The sequence below is a fragment of the Geotrypetes seraphini genome, chromosome 12 (genome assembly GCF_902459505.1).
Source record: "Geotrypetes seraphini chromosome 12, aGeoSer1.1, whole genome shotgun sequence".
Lineage (NCBI taxonomy): Eukaryota > Metazoa > Chordata > Amphibia > Gymnophiona > Dermophiidae > Geotrypetes > Geotrypetes seraphini.
In genome coordinates this window covers 11889864-11906860 of record NC_047095.1, presented here as the reverse complement: position 1 = coordinate 11906860, position 16997 = coordinate 11889864, and the positions used below count along the sequence as shown (strand labels likewise).

At 39.0% G+C, this 16997-nt stretch overlaps 1 protein-coding gene across 1 annotated transcript in view; it reads right to left on the bottom strand.

Moving 5' to 3' along the window:
* The window catches only part of COL11A1 (collagen type XI alpha 1 chain), a 528076-nt gene that overhangs the window by 290251 nt on the left and 220828 nt on the right, over nucleotides 1–16997 (bottom strand). The window contains exons 19-24 of the mRNA XM_033916645.1: nucleotides 13098–13151; nucleotides 11120–11164; nucleotides 7923–7976; nucleotides 7350–7394; nucleotides 5503–5556; nucleotides 2875–2919 (exon numbers count right to left, since the gene is read on the bottom strand). Coding sequence (XP_033772536.1) covers nucleotides 2875–2919; nucleotides 5503–5556; nucleotides 7350–7394; nucleotides 7923–7976; nucleotides 11120–11164; nucleotides 13098–13151 — 297 coding nt within the window. The remainder of the gene's footprint in view (nucleotides 1–2874; nucleotides 2920–5502; nucleotides 5557–7349; nucleotides 7395–7922; nucleotides 7977–11119; nucleotides 11165–13097; nucleotides 13152–16997) is intronic.

The window sequence follows — 16997 nt, the reverse complement described above, 5'->3', positions numbered from 1 at the left end:
CTAAGGAATGCAGTACTTAGCGCTTGTCAATCTTAGGTTAGGTGCTGTTTATAGAATTGTGCCTTGTGGTGCCTAAAGTGGACTTAGGTGCTGGTAGGTATGCTAACCTTAGGCGCACCTAAGTTAGGCGGTGGCACCTAATGGCACATAAATCCAAAACAGGTACCTAAATGCCAAACACACCCATGATCCACCCCTATCCACACCTCCTTTCTGGTAGGTGCCTTGGTCTAGATGCCTACCTGAAAGTGGTAGGCACCTACTGAGTTAGATATCTACCATCCAATTAATTTTCATTTAAACCAATTTTGAGGTGCTAATTGTTTGTTATAAGGGCCAATTAAGCTTTTTAAATAATTAAGGTCTCCTTTTATCAAGCAGCAGTAGAGCATTTTAGTGCTGGCCAATGAGATAAATGCTCTGATGCTCATTCAATTCCTATCGGCATTGGAGCATTTATCTCACTGGCCAGCATTAAAATGCTTTACCGCAGCTTGATAAAAGGAGACCTTAATTATTTAAAAAGCTTAATTGGCACTTATAACAAACAATTAGCACCTCAAAATTGGTTTAAATGAAAATTAATTGGATGGTAGATATCTAACTCAGTAGGTGCCTACCACTTTCAGGTAGGCATCTAGACCAAGGCACCTACCAGAAAGGAGGTGTGGATAGGGGTGGATCATGGGTGTGTTTAGCATGTACGTACCTCAATAAAAGGGGACCTAAGTTAGGCACCTAGATTGCCTAGGCGTACTGATCTAGGTGCCTAACTTCAGGCATCTTATATAGAACCTGGGCCTATATGATTTAAGCACACTGTATATAGAATAGCGCCTAGCACTTTCATGAATATGCCAATTATTGGGGCAAATAAATGCTGGTGTTTTATAAATCTGGTGTGCTATCGGCATCTATATTTAGGTGCCAGTTTATAGAATTGCATCTAGAATTGCATCTAATATATCAAAAAGCTGCTGATTTGAAACAATAGTGAATTCTTCAAATAGTGTAAGAGCTCATACACACACAAGTTCCCCAGGACCTCAGCAATACCACTCGGGGTTCGATTACTCTCATGGCCCTAGAGCTTTAAGTATCCAATCGTCAGTGGTCCAATATTATTCTTACATCGAGCTCTGAGTGGTATCGGTGAGGTCCTGGGGAACTTGTGTGTATGAGCTCTTACACTATTTGAAGAATTGACTATAGTAAGCTTAGGAGCTCTAAGAAAATAGTTGTATTGGTGGTTGAAATTATAGTGAGGCATCCACTTAGTAGATTGGCAGATGGTGAAACGGTTGCTTTATGTAACTTGATGTTGAACGAGAGCAACAGTGCCAAGTAAACAGGCATTTGGAGTTGCAGATTTCCCATAAGAGCCATAGAAGACACGTTCCTTCCATAAACTGTCCCTTTCTTTGTCCCTTCCATAAACTGTCTACTCTCTCCCCGTTCCATCCAGCCTGTGCCCCTTCTCTTCTTTATATATAATTCATTTCAACTTCATCCCTCACCATTTTTCACTTTCCTCGCTCTGTCTCCACCTCTTTCTCTTATGCTCTGGTATCTCTCTTTTTTATTTCCTTCCCTTCCTTCCCCCTTCTGGCATCTCTGTCTCCTTCCTTTCCCTCCCCGCTAGCATCTCTGTATTCCTTTTCTTCCCTCCCTCCTGGCATCTCTGTATTCCTTCCTTTCAGTCCCTCCTGGCATCTCTGTATTTTTTCACCCTCCATGCCCTGGTTAGCTAGCTGGCATCCATCCATTCATTCATCCCTCCCACTTCCTCCCTGTTATGACCTCCCTCCAGCCCTGCTCTGATATCCCTCCCATCCTCCCTCCCTGCTCTGGCATCCATCCTTCCATCCCTCCCTCCCTGCTCTGGTGGTTCTCCTTCCCTCCCCCTCCCCCCTGTGGTATGAACCTCTGCACTCTATCTTAATATCCCTAGTGATCTAGTGGCCTCTTTGGGGGCAGGAAAGAACTCAACTCTTTCCTGCCCCTGCCACTCCAAAGATTTTAAAGATGGCTTCTGAGACTTTGGCGGCAGCCTCGCGAGACTTTGTGAAATTTTGTGAGGCTGCCGTTTGAAGTTTCAGCAGCTATCTTGAAAAGCTTCAGAGCTTTGGCGTCTATAGTGGCAGCAGGAGCAGGAAAGAGTTGGGTTCCTTCTTGCCCCCAAACAGGCCACTAGACCATCAGGGATGTTAAATATTCCCATTGCCAAGGTATTACCATGCCAGCAGTTCCTATTTCCATGGCATTACCATGAATGGTCCACAGCCGTTGCATTAATATCAGGCATTTTGGTCTAGGTTGTCCCTGTTATCGTGAATCACAGAATTACTTTAGTAACAATTACCTTGTCACTCTACTGTGCATGCATAAATGTCAGGCACACCAATGCCAGGTTACGCTAGTATTCCATAATGGTATCTTGGTGCCCAATTGCCATTATAGAACAGATGCTCACTATGCCACATTAAGAAGCTGACGGGAGAGGCTGGTTTCCCTCTGTTGCTCTACTGTAACTGTACCATCTCTGTAGATTTCCAAGGAGGGTGAAGTCCTTGTATATACCAAGCTTTTTGTATTTGCACTTTTGGTTTCAGTGTTGTTCCTGTATCCTGTTGAACCCTTTCTAATAAAAATGATTAAAAAAAAAAAAAGAAGAAGTCTAATAGAAAACACCTACTTGTACAACAGCCAGCTTAATACACAGATCAAAAATCCAGGCTTAAGATTCCAATCACTTAGCAAATCACAGAGCAATAGTCAGGAAATTCAGCTATCATTAAATATTGATCTCTCTGTTATGAATTTGCTTATCTATATTTACCATATTCAAATATAACTAAATAACCTAGTACTTACTTTTTCACCAGGAGGGCCAATAAGACCTTGAGGACCAGGAAGACCCTATTAAAAGAAGAATTTGGCTTATTAGAGACCGGTCATAAAAATGTACATATACTTCCATCAGAACCAACAAACTGTTACATTTCTCTCTATTGGGACAACAGTGCTAGCAGATAGCAACATTTCTAACTGTTAAAATAAGCACAAAATGTACAACACCCATCTTTAGTTTAAAACAGAAGGATTAAAAAAACAAAACACTGGGACATACTGTATATGCAAGAGAACAAATTAACTAGAGACACAAAAGGGGGGTGGAGGGGGAAAATGCAATATTCAAACAAATAAAAAGTCAAAGGGGCTTACATAGTAGGAAGGGGTAAGGTTAAAATACTGCACTACTTAGGAATGAAGAAATTTTAAGGAGCAAAGGCATTCTTAAATAGAAAAGTCTTTAGATTTGTCCTGTATATGGGTAAGGAGGTTTCATTTCTGACATGGCTAGGAAGAGCATTCCATAAAGATGGGACTACTACAGAAAAGATTGTTTTATGTGTTGTGTCATAAAATATGTGACGAAGTGAAGGAATTGAAAGGAGATTTTGTTGGGAAGATCGTAATAATTGCGATGTGTGAGGGATTCATAGTATGTCAATGAAAGCTGGTGTGTTTTCTTGTTTTATTTTGAAATATGCATACTTGAAAATAATTTTCCTATCAATAGCCACCATAATACCAAATAATACTAGACACTTTTATTTCACTTGATAATATTTAATGATCTTTGGGATCTTTTTTACTAAGCTGCAGTAAGTACTAACACATGCTTACTGAAGGCTACAAAGCACTACTGTAAGTTATGTCCAGGTAGGGTTACCAGATTTTACTTTAGTAAAATCCGGACCCTAGACCCGCCCCCCCCAGGCCTGCCCAGTTCCACCAATCCCTGCCCCTGTTAGTGAAAGGGCCCTTTTATTTCTAAGGGCCCCTTTTACGAAGCCATTGTAGCCGTGCTGGAGTGGTAAATGCACTGAAGCCCATTCAATTCCCATAGGCATCGGTGCATTTACTGTGGCTTTGTAAAAGGGGCCCTAATTTTGTGAATTTTAATCCATATATTATCATGATTTTGTCCTCCTTCATTGCTCATTCCTTTACTGTGTTAATTTTTGGTTCATTATTTTTTTGTAATATAAATAATTAAAAAAAAGAAAACGCATGCCTATTTTTAATAATATTAACACATTCTTATGCAATATTTATGCAATATTTATATCTCAGTCAATATTTAGCTGCCTTGGTCAGTTTTTGTTTTGTTTTTAATGCTGACTGTAGAAGTCAAGTAACACCTAGATATTCAGCCACATGTCTGGATAGTGGCTGGCACTAGATAAGGCATCCAAATAGTGTCAATATTCAGTTTTCTATCCAGATAGCTTATCTGGAAAATTTAGGACAGATTTTATGTACTGCATTATCTGGGAAGCAGCGTGAATACTGTCCACCCATGCTCCACCTGGCACTATCCAAATAAAAGTCAATTCTATAAACTCAACATTAACAATTATGCATGTTATTTATTTATTTGTTTATTTTTATAGCCCATCTTCCCCAGGAGCCCAGAACAGGTTACAACAAAATAAAATTAGGTTCCATATTAATGGAAGCAGGTTATTTGTGTTGAAGTGTGTGTTTAATACTATTTTAACAAATATATACTACCTGTAGCAGGTCACTGCAACCCTACCTTTAGGGATGATTCCCCCAGCTCCCCTTATGTAATATGGGACATTTCTAGTAACTTTTGACTTTCTATCACACTGGACTGGTAGCCTCTGTGTTATTTTCTACTGTTCTTTTTTTTTTTTTTTCCTCTGTCTCAGTAGTAGCAAGCTCCATGCTTAGTTAACTGCATGGCTTGAAAAATCATTGTTCTGTTAAAAGCTTTTTACCATTTAGTACTGTTATCTCTAAAAATACAACATTATCCACAGCAAGCAGCTGAAATGCCCCTCTCAGTCCCTGAAGAAGGAAATTACACTGGTCGAGGGTGGACAGGAGCCATAATTATTCATAAGCAATAAACTTCAAGTTCATTTCTTCCTTTGTTTTGAGTTCTGTATTAAAGAATATTGCTTAAGGAATTGAGAGTCCAGTTTGATAATGTTCTGAGACTACGGTGCTGAAGGTTTGAGCTGCTGGTATCCTTCAGGAGAGCCAGAACAATGCATGCATTGCTAGGGGATGTATACATGAATGGAGTATGGATAGGCATAGGCAGAGCTCACACTTATTCAGGTAACTTATAGAAAACCCTACATTACATGCATCCCTGCCTCATTTAGGTATGTGACTAAATGTTAGGAGTGTTAATCACAGATTACATTAATATTCTATAATGCTAAGGGTCTAGGTTTCATTATAGAATAGGCTCCTACTACTTCCCATGGGGCACTTAAGTGGAGGCACCCATAATGCTGAGGCAGTCTATACTGATATTCAGCAGTGTTACCTGGGTAAGTGCTTTGAATACTGACTTATCTAAATACAAACATATCTGTGCATTCTAGTTCACAGGTAAAATAATATTTTTTTTGAAAAAATAAATTGTGCACTAGAAATGACTTGATTTTGTAAACTTACTTGTGGGCCTGGAATTCCTTGCTGGCCAGAGGGCCCAGGTTCACCCTGAGGACCCTAAGAAGAAATAGAGAGAAAAAAAAAATCATCAGATATCTTTTGCTTAAAATCTCTAAAATACTCTTGTCTTGAGAGCATTAATTTTTTATGAGGCTAGTTACTAAGCTGTGGTAAAAGTTTGCATTTCACTGCAGCTAAAAAAAAGTCACTAATCTCAGTATGGCAGCTTAGTGGCTCATGGTAAATGAATAATGCAACTTGTGATCAACCTTGCAATCTATCCCCTACTTTTATGAAGCCACTGCCACGTTAGGCTTTTTTTTTTTTATCACTGGCCGCAGTTGTAAAAACTCTGATGCTCATAGGAATTCAAAGAGTATCAGAGTTTTTACTGCCTTGGTAGGTGATAAAAAAGCCTAACGTGACTTCATAAAAGTGGGGGTTTGTTATTTTTCTCCTTGGCGTACACTTAAAGGGATCAGTATTTGCCAATTGCCATGTGGACCACCAACCTTCAGTCAAGGCCCTCAACTTTTCTGGAGAATCCCTGGACCCAGTGAAGTCCTCACCTCTAACCCCTGACCCACCTAAAGAAGATTCCTTACCCTTCTGAAAGACCTCTGCCCCTACCCCTAAAATAAACCCTTGGTCTTCTGCCTCCTCAAAATAAATTTCTTCAACTCTGACTCCCCTAAAAATTACCTCAGAAAACTTTCTGGGGTATATAGCAGCTTGACTTCTAACATAAATACTACTGTATGAAACCACTGTTAGGAATCAAAAGGCACTATTTTGAACCCAGAGCCAGACAGGACAAAAACAACTGTGGATTTCTGGGAGAGGAGAGGTCCTGATGGGTGTCTACAAGGGATGAAAGAGCTTGACTGGCTTAGTAGGATCTAGGGGGATGTTCCAACAGGAGGATTGGGGTGTCATGATTGAGGATAGGAGAGGGTTCCACATAGCAATTATCAAGCACTAGCCTTCTGTGATGGCCAGCATCAATCCAATGCTCTTGGATATTTTTTCATGAGTAATGCAGCTTGCAAAGTTCAACATAAACTTAATATTTTATTTGCATGATAATAAGGTGATTTGCATGCTTATTATACATTCCCATGTTGACTTAAACTAACATGCATTACAGTAAATTCATGCATATGGTTTTGCAATTTAACACACTTCGGGCTCCTTTTACTAAATATGTCTAACTTCAGGCATCTTATATGTGATTTAAGCACTGTATATAGAATAGCGCCTAGCACTTTCGTGAATATGCCAATTATTGGTGCAAATAAATGTTGGTGCTTTATAAATCTGGCGTGCTATCGGCATCTATATTTAGGTGCCAGTTTATAGAATTGCATCTAGAATTGAATCTAATGTATCAAAAAGCTTCTGATTTGAAACCATAGTAAATTCTTCAAATAGTGTAAGAGCTCATACACACACAAGTTCCCCAGGACCTCAGCAATACCACTCAGGGTTCAATTACTCTCATGGCCCTAAAGCTTTAAGTATCCAATCGTCACTGGTCCAATATTATTCTTACATCGAGCTCTGGGTGGTATCACTGAGGTCCTGGGGAAGTAAATGCTCCGACCCTCATAAACCTCTAGTGCTATTTATTAAAACCCAGTGTTTAAGAGGCAAACATTATCAGGTAACTTAATAGAAAGGCTTTAATACATCTAAGGTAGTCTTTTACTAAAGATTAATACCTATCAGCAGAATAGCCTGTAGGAATACGTAAAATGGGCCCTGTGGCAAATAAAACAAGTTAATCTTTAGTAAATCTTTTAAGCATATTTTCTTAAATATATATATATATATCTAAAAAGAATACATACCACATTTCCTTTGGGACCTGGTGGCCCATCAATACCAGCAACACCCTTTAGTGGGAAAAAAAACACTACTAATCATATCAGGGATTTTGTTTTGATGTCTAAATATAGTAAATGGAATAAATAAATATATTGATATATATATTTTTCAATTGTGATAATAACTTAAATAACTATATTCATATCACAATTAAAAGAATTAATGATTAATTTAAATATTGCTCAGACCCACAACAAATATCTTCCAGAAGTTATTACTTATTAGTATTTGCACAAGCACTTTATGACACCAGCTGCTTATTAGGTGACCATCAGAGAAATAGTAACCACCACAAAAGATAAGTTTATATTATAGTAAATGGATGTTGGATTGTTATATGGTGTTATAGACATCAAGAGTGCCATGATGGTCTGATGGCAACTGGTGTTGTGTGTTTTTACACTAGAACACTAAGGTTGTGGGTCTGAGCACTATTTAAATGAATAATTAATTATTTTAATTGTGATATGAATATAGTTATTTAAGTTGTCTAAATATAGTAGTCATTAGTAATGCAAGGGCTAAGCACTACATACAGGTTGTCCTGAAGGTCCAGACGGTCCTCTTGGCCCCAATAATCCTCTTGGACCCTAAAGGAAAAAACCCAATTCTTCTGTTTAAAATCTCTGGAATTAGTTAATTTGCATAAACAGTTTCTGTGTAAACAGCTTAAGCAATGCATGCTGTACATTTGATTTCTTCTGTTTACAACTACATTGTTATAACAGAGAAATACTTTTAAAACATTAAAAAAAAGTTCTTCTGCATGCTAAAATATATCATGTTAGTAGCTTTTTTCCATTTATTTTTATTTTCCAAAAACTGAATGCTATATATATTTCTAAATTAATGCATTTTGGATTCTTCTCTTAGTGACCACATTTTGTGTAACGCTGTTGTATTGCAAAAGCCAAAGAGACTGCAAAGATTCCTGAGTATGGGATGTCCATGAATATCATTGTAAAAGAAGGAAGATACTAGAAGCTGAGGTGGCAGTAATATAATATGCTAAAATTATAAAAAAAAGTTCTTTAAAACTGTCTGTCTGATACAAGCTTCTATTTGTATGTTATAGGTTGGTACCCGCATGATCAATTGGTATTATATAGACTTCTGACACATTTTATGTTTTGATGTTTATATTTTTATGTTAATACATTTATAAGTCAAATACAACCAGAAATAGAGTGATAAGAAATTTAGAAAAATGCAATTTTTGCATGTAACATTGTTTTTTAAGAAGGGGGGGGAGGGGGAACGAGGTGCGCCTTTGTCTGGAATATCTACCCCTTCCACTCCCAGGGTACACTGGAAAGGGGTCAGGAACCTGTGCCAATCAGAGCCTTTGGCCTCTCCCCAGTGCATCCCAGGATGCACCGGTATGGAGAAAGCACGCCACTTTGAAGGTTTGAGTGGTGGGGTTGTGGAGGGGGATTGGGGGTCACCAACCCTGGGACAGGAGTGAGTGAGCATCCCTCCTGCCAGTTTTTGGAAAAATGTATGGGGAGGTCCAAGGAAGGGGACGGCCCACTAGACCACCAGGCTTGTGTGGTGTGGGGTTGTGGGGGGAGTTGGGGGTCAGGGGTTCCCATCCCTGTAGCAGGAGGGAGTGGGCATCTCACCAAAGCCACTTCCTGCCCCCCAGACCTCCCCCCAACATATCTTCAAGATACAGGAGTGATGTTCACTTCTTTCCCATACTGCTGTCTTGCAAAACGGTGGTGTCTGAACCCCATGCAATGCATCCTGGGAATGTTTCCTTTATGTGGTAGTATGAGTGCAGATTACCAAATACAGCAAGGGGGGGGGGAGAGATTGGTTTAGTTTGGTTTGATTCGGAGAGAGGCAGGGGGGGAGGTCAGGGCTCTTAGACTATCTGGGATAAAAGGGGCCCATGCAGAATGCTATTCTGAAAGCAGGGGGGTTCAGGTCAGTGGGCCCTCTTTATTCTTCTTTGCTGTCTCAGACAGTACATTTTTAACATTGTGCTCTTTCAAAAATGTTTCTTTATTGCCATGGTTTCACTAATAGCTTCCTTAGCATGCATTGTGCAGCTGGTAATATGAACATAGATTGCTCATTTACCATGCATTCTGCCCACAGGAACTTTCTGCATCTCAACCCAGTCTTTCAGAAACTCCCAACCAGTTGAGCTTTCAGGATATATACAATGAATATCCATAAGATAAATTTGCATACAAGGAATGCATGCAAATCTGCATCCTTCATATTAACTGTGGCTATCTTGAAAACCCAGCTGGCTGGGGGTATCCCAAGAACCCCTGCATTAATATACATGGTACTTTTTTTTGTTCATTCTTATGACCCAAACTTACTCAGCTAATATCATACATTTTCACAAGGGTACGGTGCAACAGTAAAGATCCATAAACTGCGAGGTGCTGTTTTTAATATCCATGTACCATGTTTGGACAGGTTATCATTTTGACAGTGAAGTGTGTTGTTCATGTTTGGGGGTAACTTGTACTTTTCACAGATATAATAAGAATAAACATAACATGGCAAATTTACGTTAAAATGCTGTTCAGAGTTCTTCACGCGGCTCTTCCAATATACACATGAATCCTTGAAACTGTTTATTAAGATGGGGGTCTCAGAGCATGCATTCTTCTTGCCCTGCCTGTAGCTGGAAATTTCTGCTATTATAAAAATGTTTTCTTAATGTCCCTCAGTCTATCCATCTAAAATTGGATAATAATAAGAAAAGTACAACATGTGCAACTTGCCTATTATTTCTTCCTCTTTATGACTCTTTATTTAAAAAAAAAAACAACTATCAAGCAGTGTATTATATAATTCCATAGAAAATGAAATTTTATGCTATGCATTCTGAGGACAACGTTCAAAAGCTTATACACCTTTTCCAGAGTAAGCCCACCTAACAGAGGTAATTATTAAGCTATGGTAAAAATGTAATATTTTAACTCGGTGAACACAAAAAAGAATCCAACAAAGACTGCAGTAAACAAAAGGATGAGCAAAATACAAAACAAAAACTGCAGATAATCGGCTATTGTTGGTCTGATTACTTTCTGAAGGTCCATACAAATAAAATAATATACTTATAATGAAGTTTCAAAGTTTTACACCAACAAGGAATATGAGTTAAGGTGGATTCTTAGCCGTGGTTATGATATTATAATAACATAGACAACAGTTATATGATTTAATTGATGATACAACAGCAGTATTTAGTGAGTGTTTTATAATACCACTTCCAGCATTAGTCACATTTACAGTGGCATTAGGCATCGTAAACCACCTCCCTAAGCATGATTCATGGAAAAGGTAGGCACCAGAAATATAAGCCTTGAAAACCCTGGCCTACATTTCCAAAGCCACAATTTTGGAATTAAAGTACCCTGAGGTGCATTAAGTGGATCTGCACTAATGGTTAAGGCACTTTAAAACAGACAGATTCCCCTCCTCTCCCAATACCCCTGATAGTATGATTTCCCCAAGGTCTCTTGCTGGAAAGAGGAAAGGATGCTTCCTAGTAGTGGAACCACAAAACTACCACTAGGGGGTTTTCATGCCATTTTGGTTCCCAGTTCAGTCCAGGTGGGAATGAAGGGGATCCACCTGAGCCCACTGGACTCCCCAATGGGCTCGAATAAACTGTAAAGTTGAACTGTAACTCCGCATGGACCTTATGGAGTCTTCTAGCCTTACATTTTCATAAGTATAGACGTTAAAATTGAAATCTGCTTACCGGTTCACCTGGAAGACCTCTTGGTCCAATCTCTCCATCTTCTCCCTGTTATGATGAAAATGAAAGGAATCATGGAATAAGGAAGAAAGCAATAGCATATGTAATTCACCCAAGTCTTGGAATGGGAAGGGGGCAATATCCGAAGGCTCAGTGGCACTTAACTGGGTAGTACCACTGATTATCAGCTCTAATTGGCAATGCACACACTGGATAGGTTAGACTATTGGGGGTAGAGTTTGGGCAGAGCCATTACTTATCCAGTTAACTCAGTCCACTAACCAACTAAATAAATTTATAAAGTTAGGACAGTAAAAAGACTGTTCTAATTTTGTCTACTAAGTTAACTGGGCACCAGACTGAATATCGGCCACTGCTCAGTTAACTACTGGGTCACTGCACTAACCTAGATATTCAGTGCTGGAGGAGCATTGATTATCCAGAGTTAATTCAGTCTGTGGCTGTGAGTGGCTTACAAGCAGAGAATGACATGGGGCATTTGTCCCCATTCCTGTCCCCACAGATAACCGCAAGACACCATCCTGTGTCATTTTTTAGTGTCTATCTCAAGCTCAGTCCATCTACACCAGCATTCTTCAATGCAAGGCTTGAGGGCCAGTGGCTGCGCCCATTTATACTCTGATTCTTCCCTCTCTCCTTAAAGAATGACCCGGGGATGGTTTCCCATGGTTAACCACAGAGTCAGGGACAGTGACAAATTCTCCCACAGTGTCATTCTCTACCACAAACTGAATATTTGAGCCCAGGATATTACTCTTTGGAGTATCCATAATTGTTCAAGGAAATCTATTTATGACAGTGGGACTTGTGCAACCTACCAGCAGAATTGCAAGCAGACAGGAGGCGTTATGTGCATGTCTGTGTTGTCTCTCAATTTTTGTGGACTTGTATGTACAGTAGATGTTATAATATGTATACACACTGGATGGTCAGATGGATGGAGAAGATCTTCATTTAATACATTCATCTTATTCACAAAAACCCCCACATAAATATTCTTCCAGAAGAGCAGCCAAACTAGTCTATAACATCATAAACAAAAAAGAAGCTTGTGACACCTTATGGACTAACCAATTTATTAGAACATGAGTTCCAAGAATAAGAATCCATTTCATTTATTTTGTAAACAAAATAAGCAATTTTTTTTTTGATCCTTCACAATTAAGATTCTTTTTAGAAGGTAAGGGTTCTACTATATGTAAAATCTTGTCTTCATTGAGCCTTATCAGGACTTAGGGATCCGCTTACAAAGCCGCGCTAGCGGGGTTAGCGCATCGGACATTTAATCACGCACTAACCCCCGCGGCAAGCCAAAAACCTAATATCTCGTCAATGCAGGCGTTAGGGACTAGCGCGGCAGGCGGTTTAACGCACGATGTTCCGCACATTAAACCCCTACCGCGGCTTTGTAAAAGGTCCCCATAATATTTACCCCCCCTTTTTTTTTTTAACTAAGCCGTGGTAGAGGTTTCTACTGCGGCCCGGGATGCTAAATGCACCAATGCTGCTCCAATGCTCAAATAATTCCTATGAGCCTCGGAGCATTTAGCGCTCCAGGCCAAGATAGAAACTTCTTCTGCGCCTTAGTTAGAAGATAATTATTCCTTTTATCCTTTGTTATCTCATTGTAATCTCATCCTTCTATAGTCCAGCAGTGGACTATGACAGTTATAGGTTTCTTGGAATGCTGAAATTTTATTTCTGAATTTTGATTTAAAGATTGATTTTTAAAATTGTGCCTATATGCATATAAAATAATAGTAGAAAAAAGAGGGCAAGAATTTCTTCAGCTGCATCTGATAGAGTGGATTCTTGTTCTCAAAAGTCTGTGCTTTAAGAAATTGGTTAGTTTGTAAGATCCAACCAGTTCCTTTATTATAAAAATGGTTGGCTTGTATGCTGAAGACTAACTTTAAAATGTGTGCAGAACATAATTTTAAGAAGTTTATTGATAACTTACTCTTCCTCCATCATCGCCCGGGGAACCAGGGGGACCTTGAGTACCTCGTTCTCCCTGCAGAGAAAAATCACACTTATATTAAAATATAAGACTGAAATATAATGATTATGTTTCACACAGTTTATATTGGTGATAAAAGTAACACTTATTTATGGCAGGTCACTTTTCTTACCTTAAAATATCAAATTGCTGAACTATACAAAGTTAGCACCATGTCAGGTAGAAGCTATCAGGGCAACTACTGTATTTGCCAGCGTATAGGACACACTTTTTCCCCCTCAAAATAAACTTAAAATAAGGGGTGTGTCTTATACGCCAATAATCTACGTAAATTATGAGCTCTGCACCCTGTCCATCCTATCTCCTCTGCTGCTGGAATCCCTGGTAGTCCGGAGGTGCAGTGGGCAGGAGCTAGCTTCTAGACTGGCTCCGTGAATTCTTGCAAGAATTTGCGGGAGCCAGTCAGGAAGCTGGCATACTCTAGTTATCCTATAATGAAATCTTGTTGCCAGAATGCTTTGAAAGGACTTTCTCAAGAGAGTTTTATTCCTACAGAAGGAATGTGTGCTTTGTCTCAGCCACCATCACCTCCACTTCCTAAAATGATTTCCATCAAGCCTGTGGTATCTCCCCATAAAGTCCCAGAGCCAAAATTGACTTCCTCATAAATATATTTGATGGATGTTTGGACTGTGGTGAAATGGAGCCTGGAACACATTGCCAGAAGATGCGGTAACAGTGGTTAATGTAAATGAGTTTGAAAAAGGTATGGATAAATTCCTGGAGGCAAAGTTCATAGTATGCTCTTGAGACAGACATGAGGGAAGATACTGTTTGCTCTAGGATTGGTAGCATGGAATGTTGCTTCTACTTGGGTTTCTGTCAGGATTGGCCTTTGTGGAAACAGGATAGATGGACCATTGGTCTGACCCAGTATGGCTATTCTTATGTTCTTATGGACTGAAGCAAAGCTGCAGTGTTCAGTACAGCAGCTCTGTGATTTCACTCAGAATGTGGTTTCTAAAGCGGAGGATATAGATCAAAAGATTTCTCCTTTAGATGTCTCCTTAAAGAAAGTAGAATCTCAGACTGGTGTTTTGCAGCAAGCAGGGGCGTCCAATGTTAAGAATAGTCTGTTATCTGCACAGGAAACCTTAGCTGATGGAAAATTAGATGAGATCTTTCAATCTGAGATTTTTAAATTTTCATGTTTGCTCTTTACTCTCTGCAGAAATTCTACTAAGGAAATATCTGAAAGAAATGTTAAATTTGCCTACTGCTGACTCATTAATTATTACAAGATATTGGGGTTTTTTTGCCAGAGAGGGATTTAAGGAGAGCAGGCGGAGGGGGGTAGATAAGATCATAAGAATTGCCATACTGGGACAGACCAAAGGCCCACCAAACCCAGTATCCTGTTTCCAACAGTGACCAACCCAAGTCTCAAGTACCTAGCTAGATCCCAAGTAGTAAAACAGATTTAATGCTGCTTATCCTAGGAATAAGTGGTGGATTTCCCCTAAGACATCACAATAATGGCCTATGGACTTCTCTTTTAGGAAATTATCCAAACCTTTTTTAAACCCTGCTAAGCTAACTAATTTCACCATATTCTCCAGAACAAATTCCAGAGTTTACACGTTGTGTGAAGAAATATTTTCCCAGTTTGTTTTAAATCTACTACTTTAGTAGCTTCATTGCATGTCCCCTAGTCCTAGTATTTTTGGAAAGACTGAACGAGCGATTCACATCTATCCTTTCCACTCTACTTGGTATTTTACAGATCTCTATCATATCACCCCTGAGCAGTCTCTTCTCTAAGCTTAAGAGCCCTCGTCACTTTAGCCTCTCCTTATAGGGAAGTTATCCCAAACCTTTTATCATTTTTATCGCCTTTCTCTGTATCTTTTCTAATTCCACTATATCTTTTTTGAGATACGGCGACTGGAACTGCACAAAGTATTAAGTTGCAGCTGTACAAGGGCATTATAACATTCTCATCTTTGTTTTCCATTCCTTTCCTGATAATGCCTAACATTCTATTTGCTTTCTTAGCTGCTGCCTCACACTGAGCTGAGGATTTCAACGTATCCTCAACAATGACACCTAGATCCTTTTCCTGTGCAGTGACTCCTAGCAGAGAACCCAGCATCATGTAGCTGTAGTTTGGGTTCCTCTTTCCTATATGCATCACTTTGGATAATTTAACAGTTTTTCTTGAAACTTCTCAGGATGATATTGCCCAGCACTCCACTCTACTTGCTTTCATTTCTTTTGAAACAGATAAAGTATTGATCCTTAAGTATTATTTTAAGAAGGATTACTTGTGGAGGGAAACTACAGATATTTCCTGATGTATCTAGGACTTCCTAAACTAGGCAAAAAACAGTTTTTTCAATTTAAGTCAAGAGTTGGAAGCTATTTTTTTCTTAAAATTTTCATCCAAATGCTTGATTTCTTTTTCAGATACTAGTCATATTTTCTTTGAACCAGATCAACTGCAAACACTGATGCTGGATAGGAAAGTTAAATAGCATAATCATATGTAGGTTGTACTGTTAAGATCGCCTTAAACAAGATCAGGTCGCTTGGAAGTTTTCCTGGGAGCCATCATCATACTTCAACATCCCCTATAAATGAAATTATATTTAAATATCAGTATTAAGTTGAAGCCAGGCACTTATCTAAGGGGATGTCTTGGTGAATGCAGACATTTTGAATTGAGCACAGGGGGTTTTGTATTATTGAAGATGCTTTCCTGTTGAGTCACTTTGAACATTGATCAGCATTTCAAGTTGAGGCATCTGAGTGCCTGCAGTAATTCAGATAAGTGCCTGGCTTCAACTTAACACTGATATATAAATATAATTTCATTTATAGGAGACATGGGAGTGTGGTGATGGTTCCCAGGAAAACTTCCTAGTGGCTCATTTGCAGGAGTTCTGGGTATTGAACACTTCACATTCACAAAGTGACTGTTGTATCATTTTGATTATTGGAAATTCTAATAAGAATACATCTTACATCTAAAAATTTGTTTTCAGTATTTATATAGGATCTTGTGATAATTTAATGGGAATATTAATTTGGAAAATGGAAAAATGCCCTTTTTCTGGCTGCAGTAAAAATGGCCTGAGCAAGCTGAAAAGACCTGCATAAGGGCGCTCTAAGGTAACTTTGTAAAAGGACCTCTAAATTAAGTTAGATTTATAAATGGCACCATTCTATAGCCAAATAAAAGGTAAAAGTAGAACACTGAAGTTCCCAAAGTGTAGAACGGTACACCAAAACAAAAAATAGGAACTTTGACTATTTCAGCCTTTGTAACCAAAGCGGTGCTCAGAACCGTATAACGGTGAGAAAATCACGAGTCGGGGAATGCTCCCCTGTGAGTGTTTTCAGTCGTCTATCATTACACCATCTTCATCTGGTAGAAAGGGGATGAAATAGACTTCAACAAAATCGAATAGGAAGTGATGTAATTTTGGGAGCAGAGGAAAAGTTTTACTCTTGATTACAGTCAGCAAATGGGGGTTCTCTGAGGAAGCCACTGGCGAAACACGTCAGGACCCACTGGAGTGAAACAACTTCCTTTCTCCTTTATTTCAGTTAAGTTTAAAAAAACTTTTTTTTGTTAATTTATGAGATTTAGAACTTTTTTGGAGTTTGTTCTACACTACTAAGTACACTTGAGATTTTGTTGAAGTCTATTTCATGCCCTTTCTACCAAATGAAGATGGTGCATTGAAAGACGACTGAAAACACTCACAGGGGAGCATTCCCCGACTCGTGATTTTCTCACTGTTACACGGTTCTGAGCACCGCTTTGGTTACAAAGGCTGAAATAGTCAAAGTTCCTATTTTTTGTTTTGGTGTACCGTTCTATAGCCTCCATAAAAG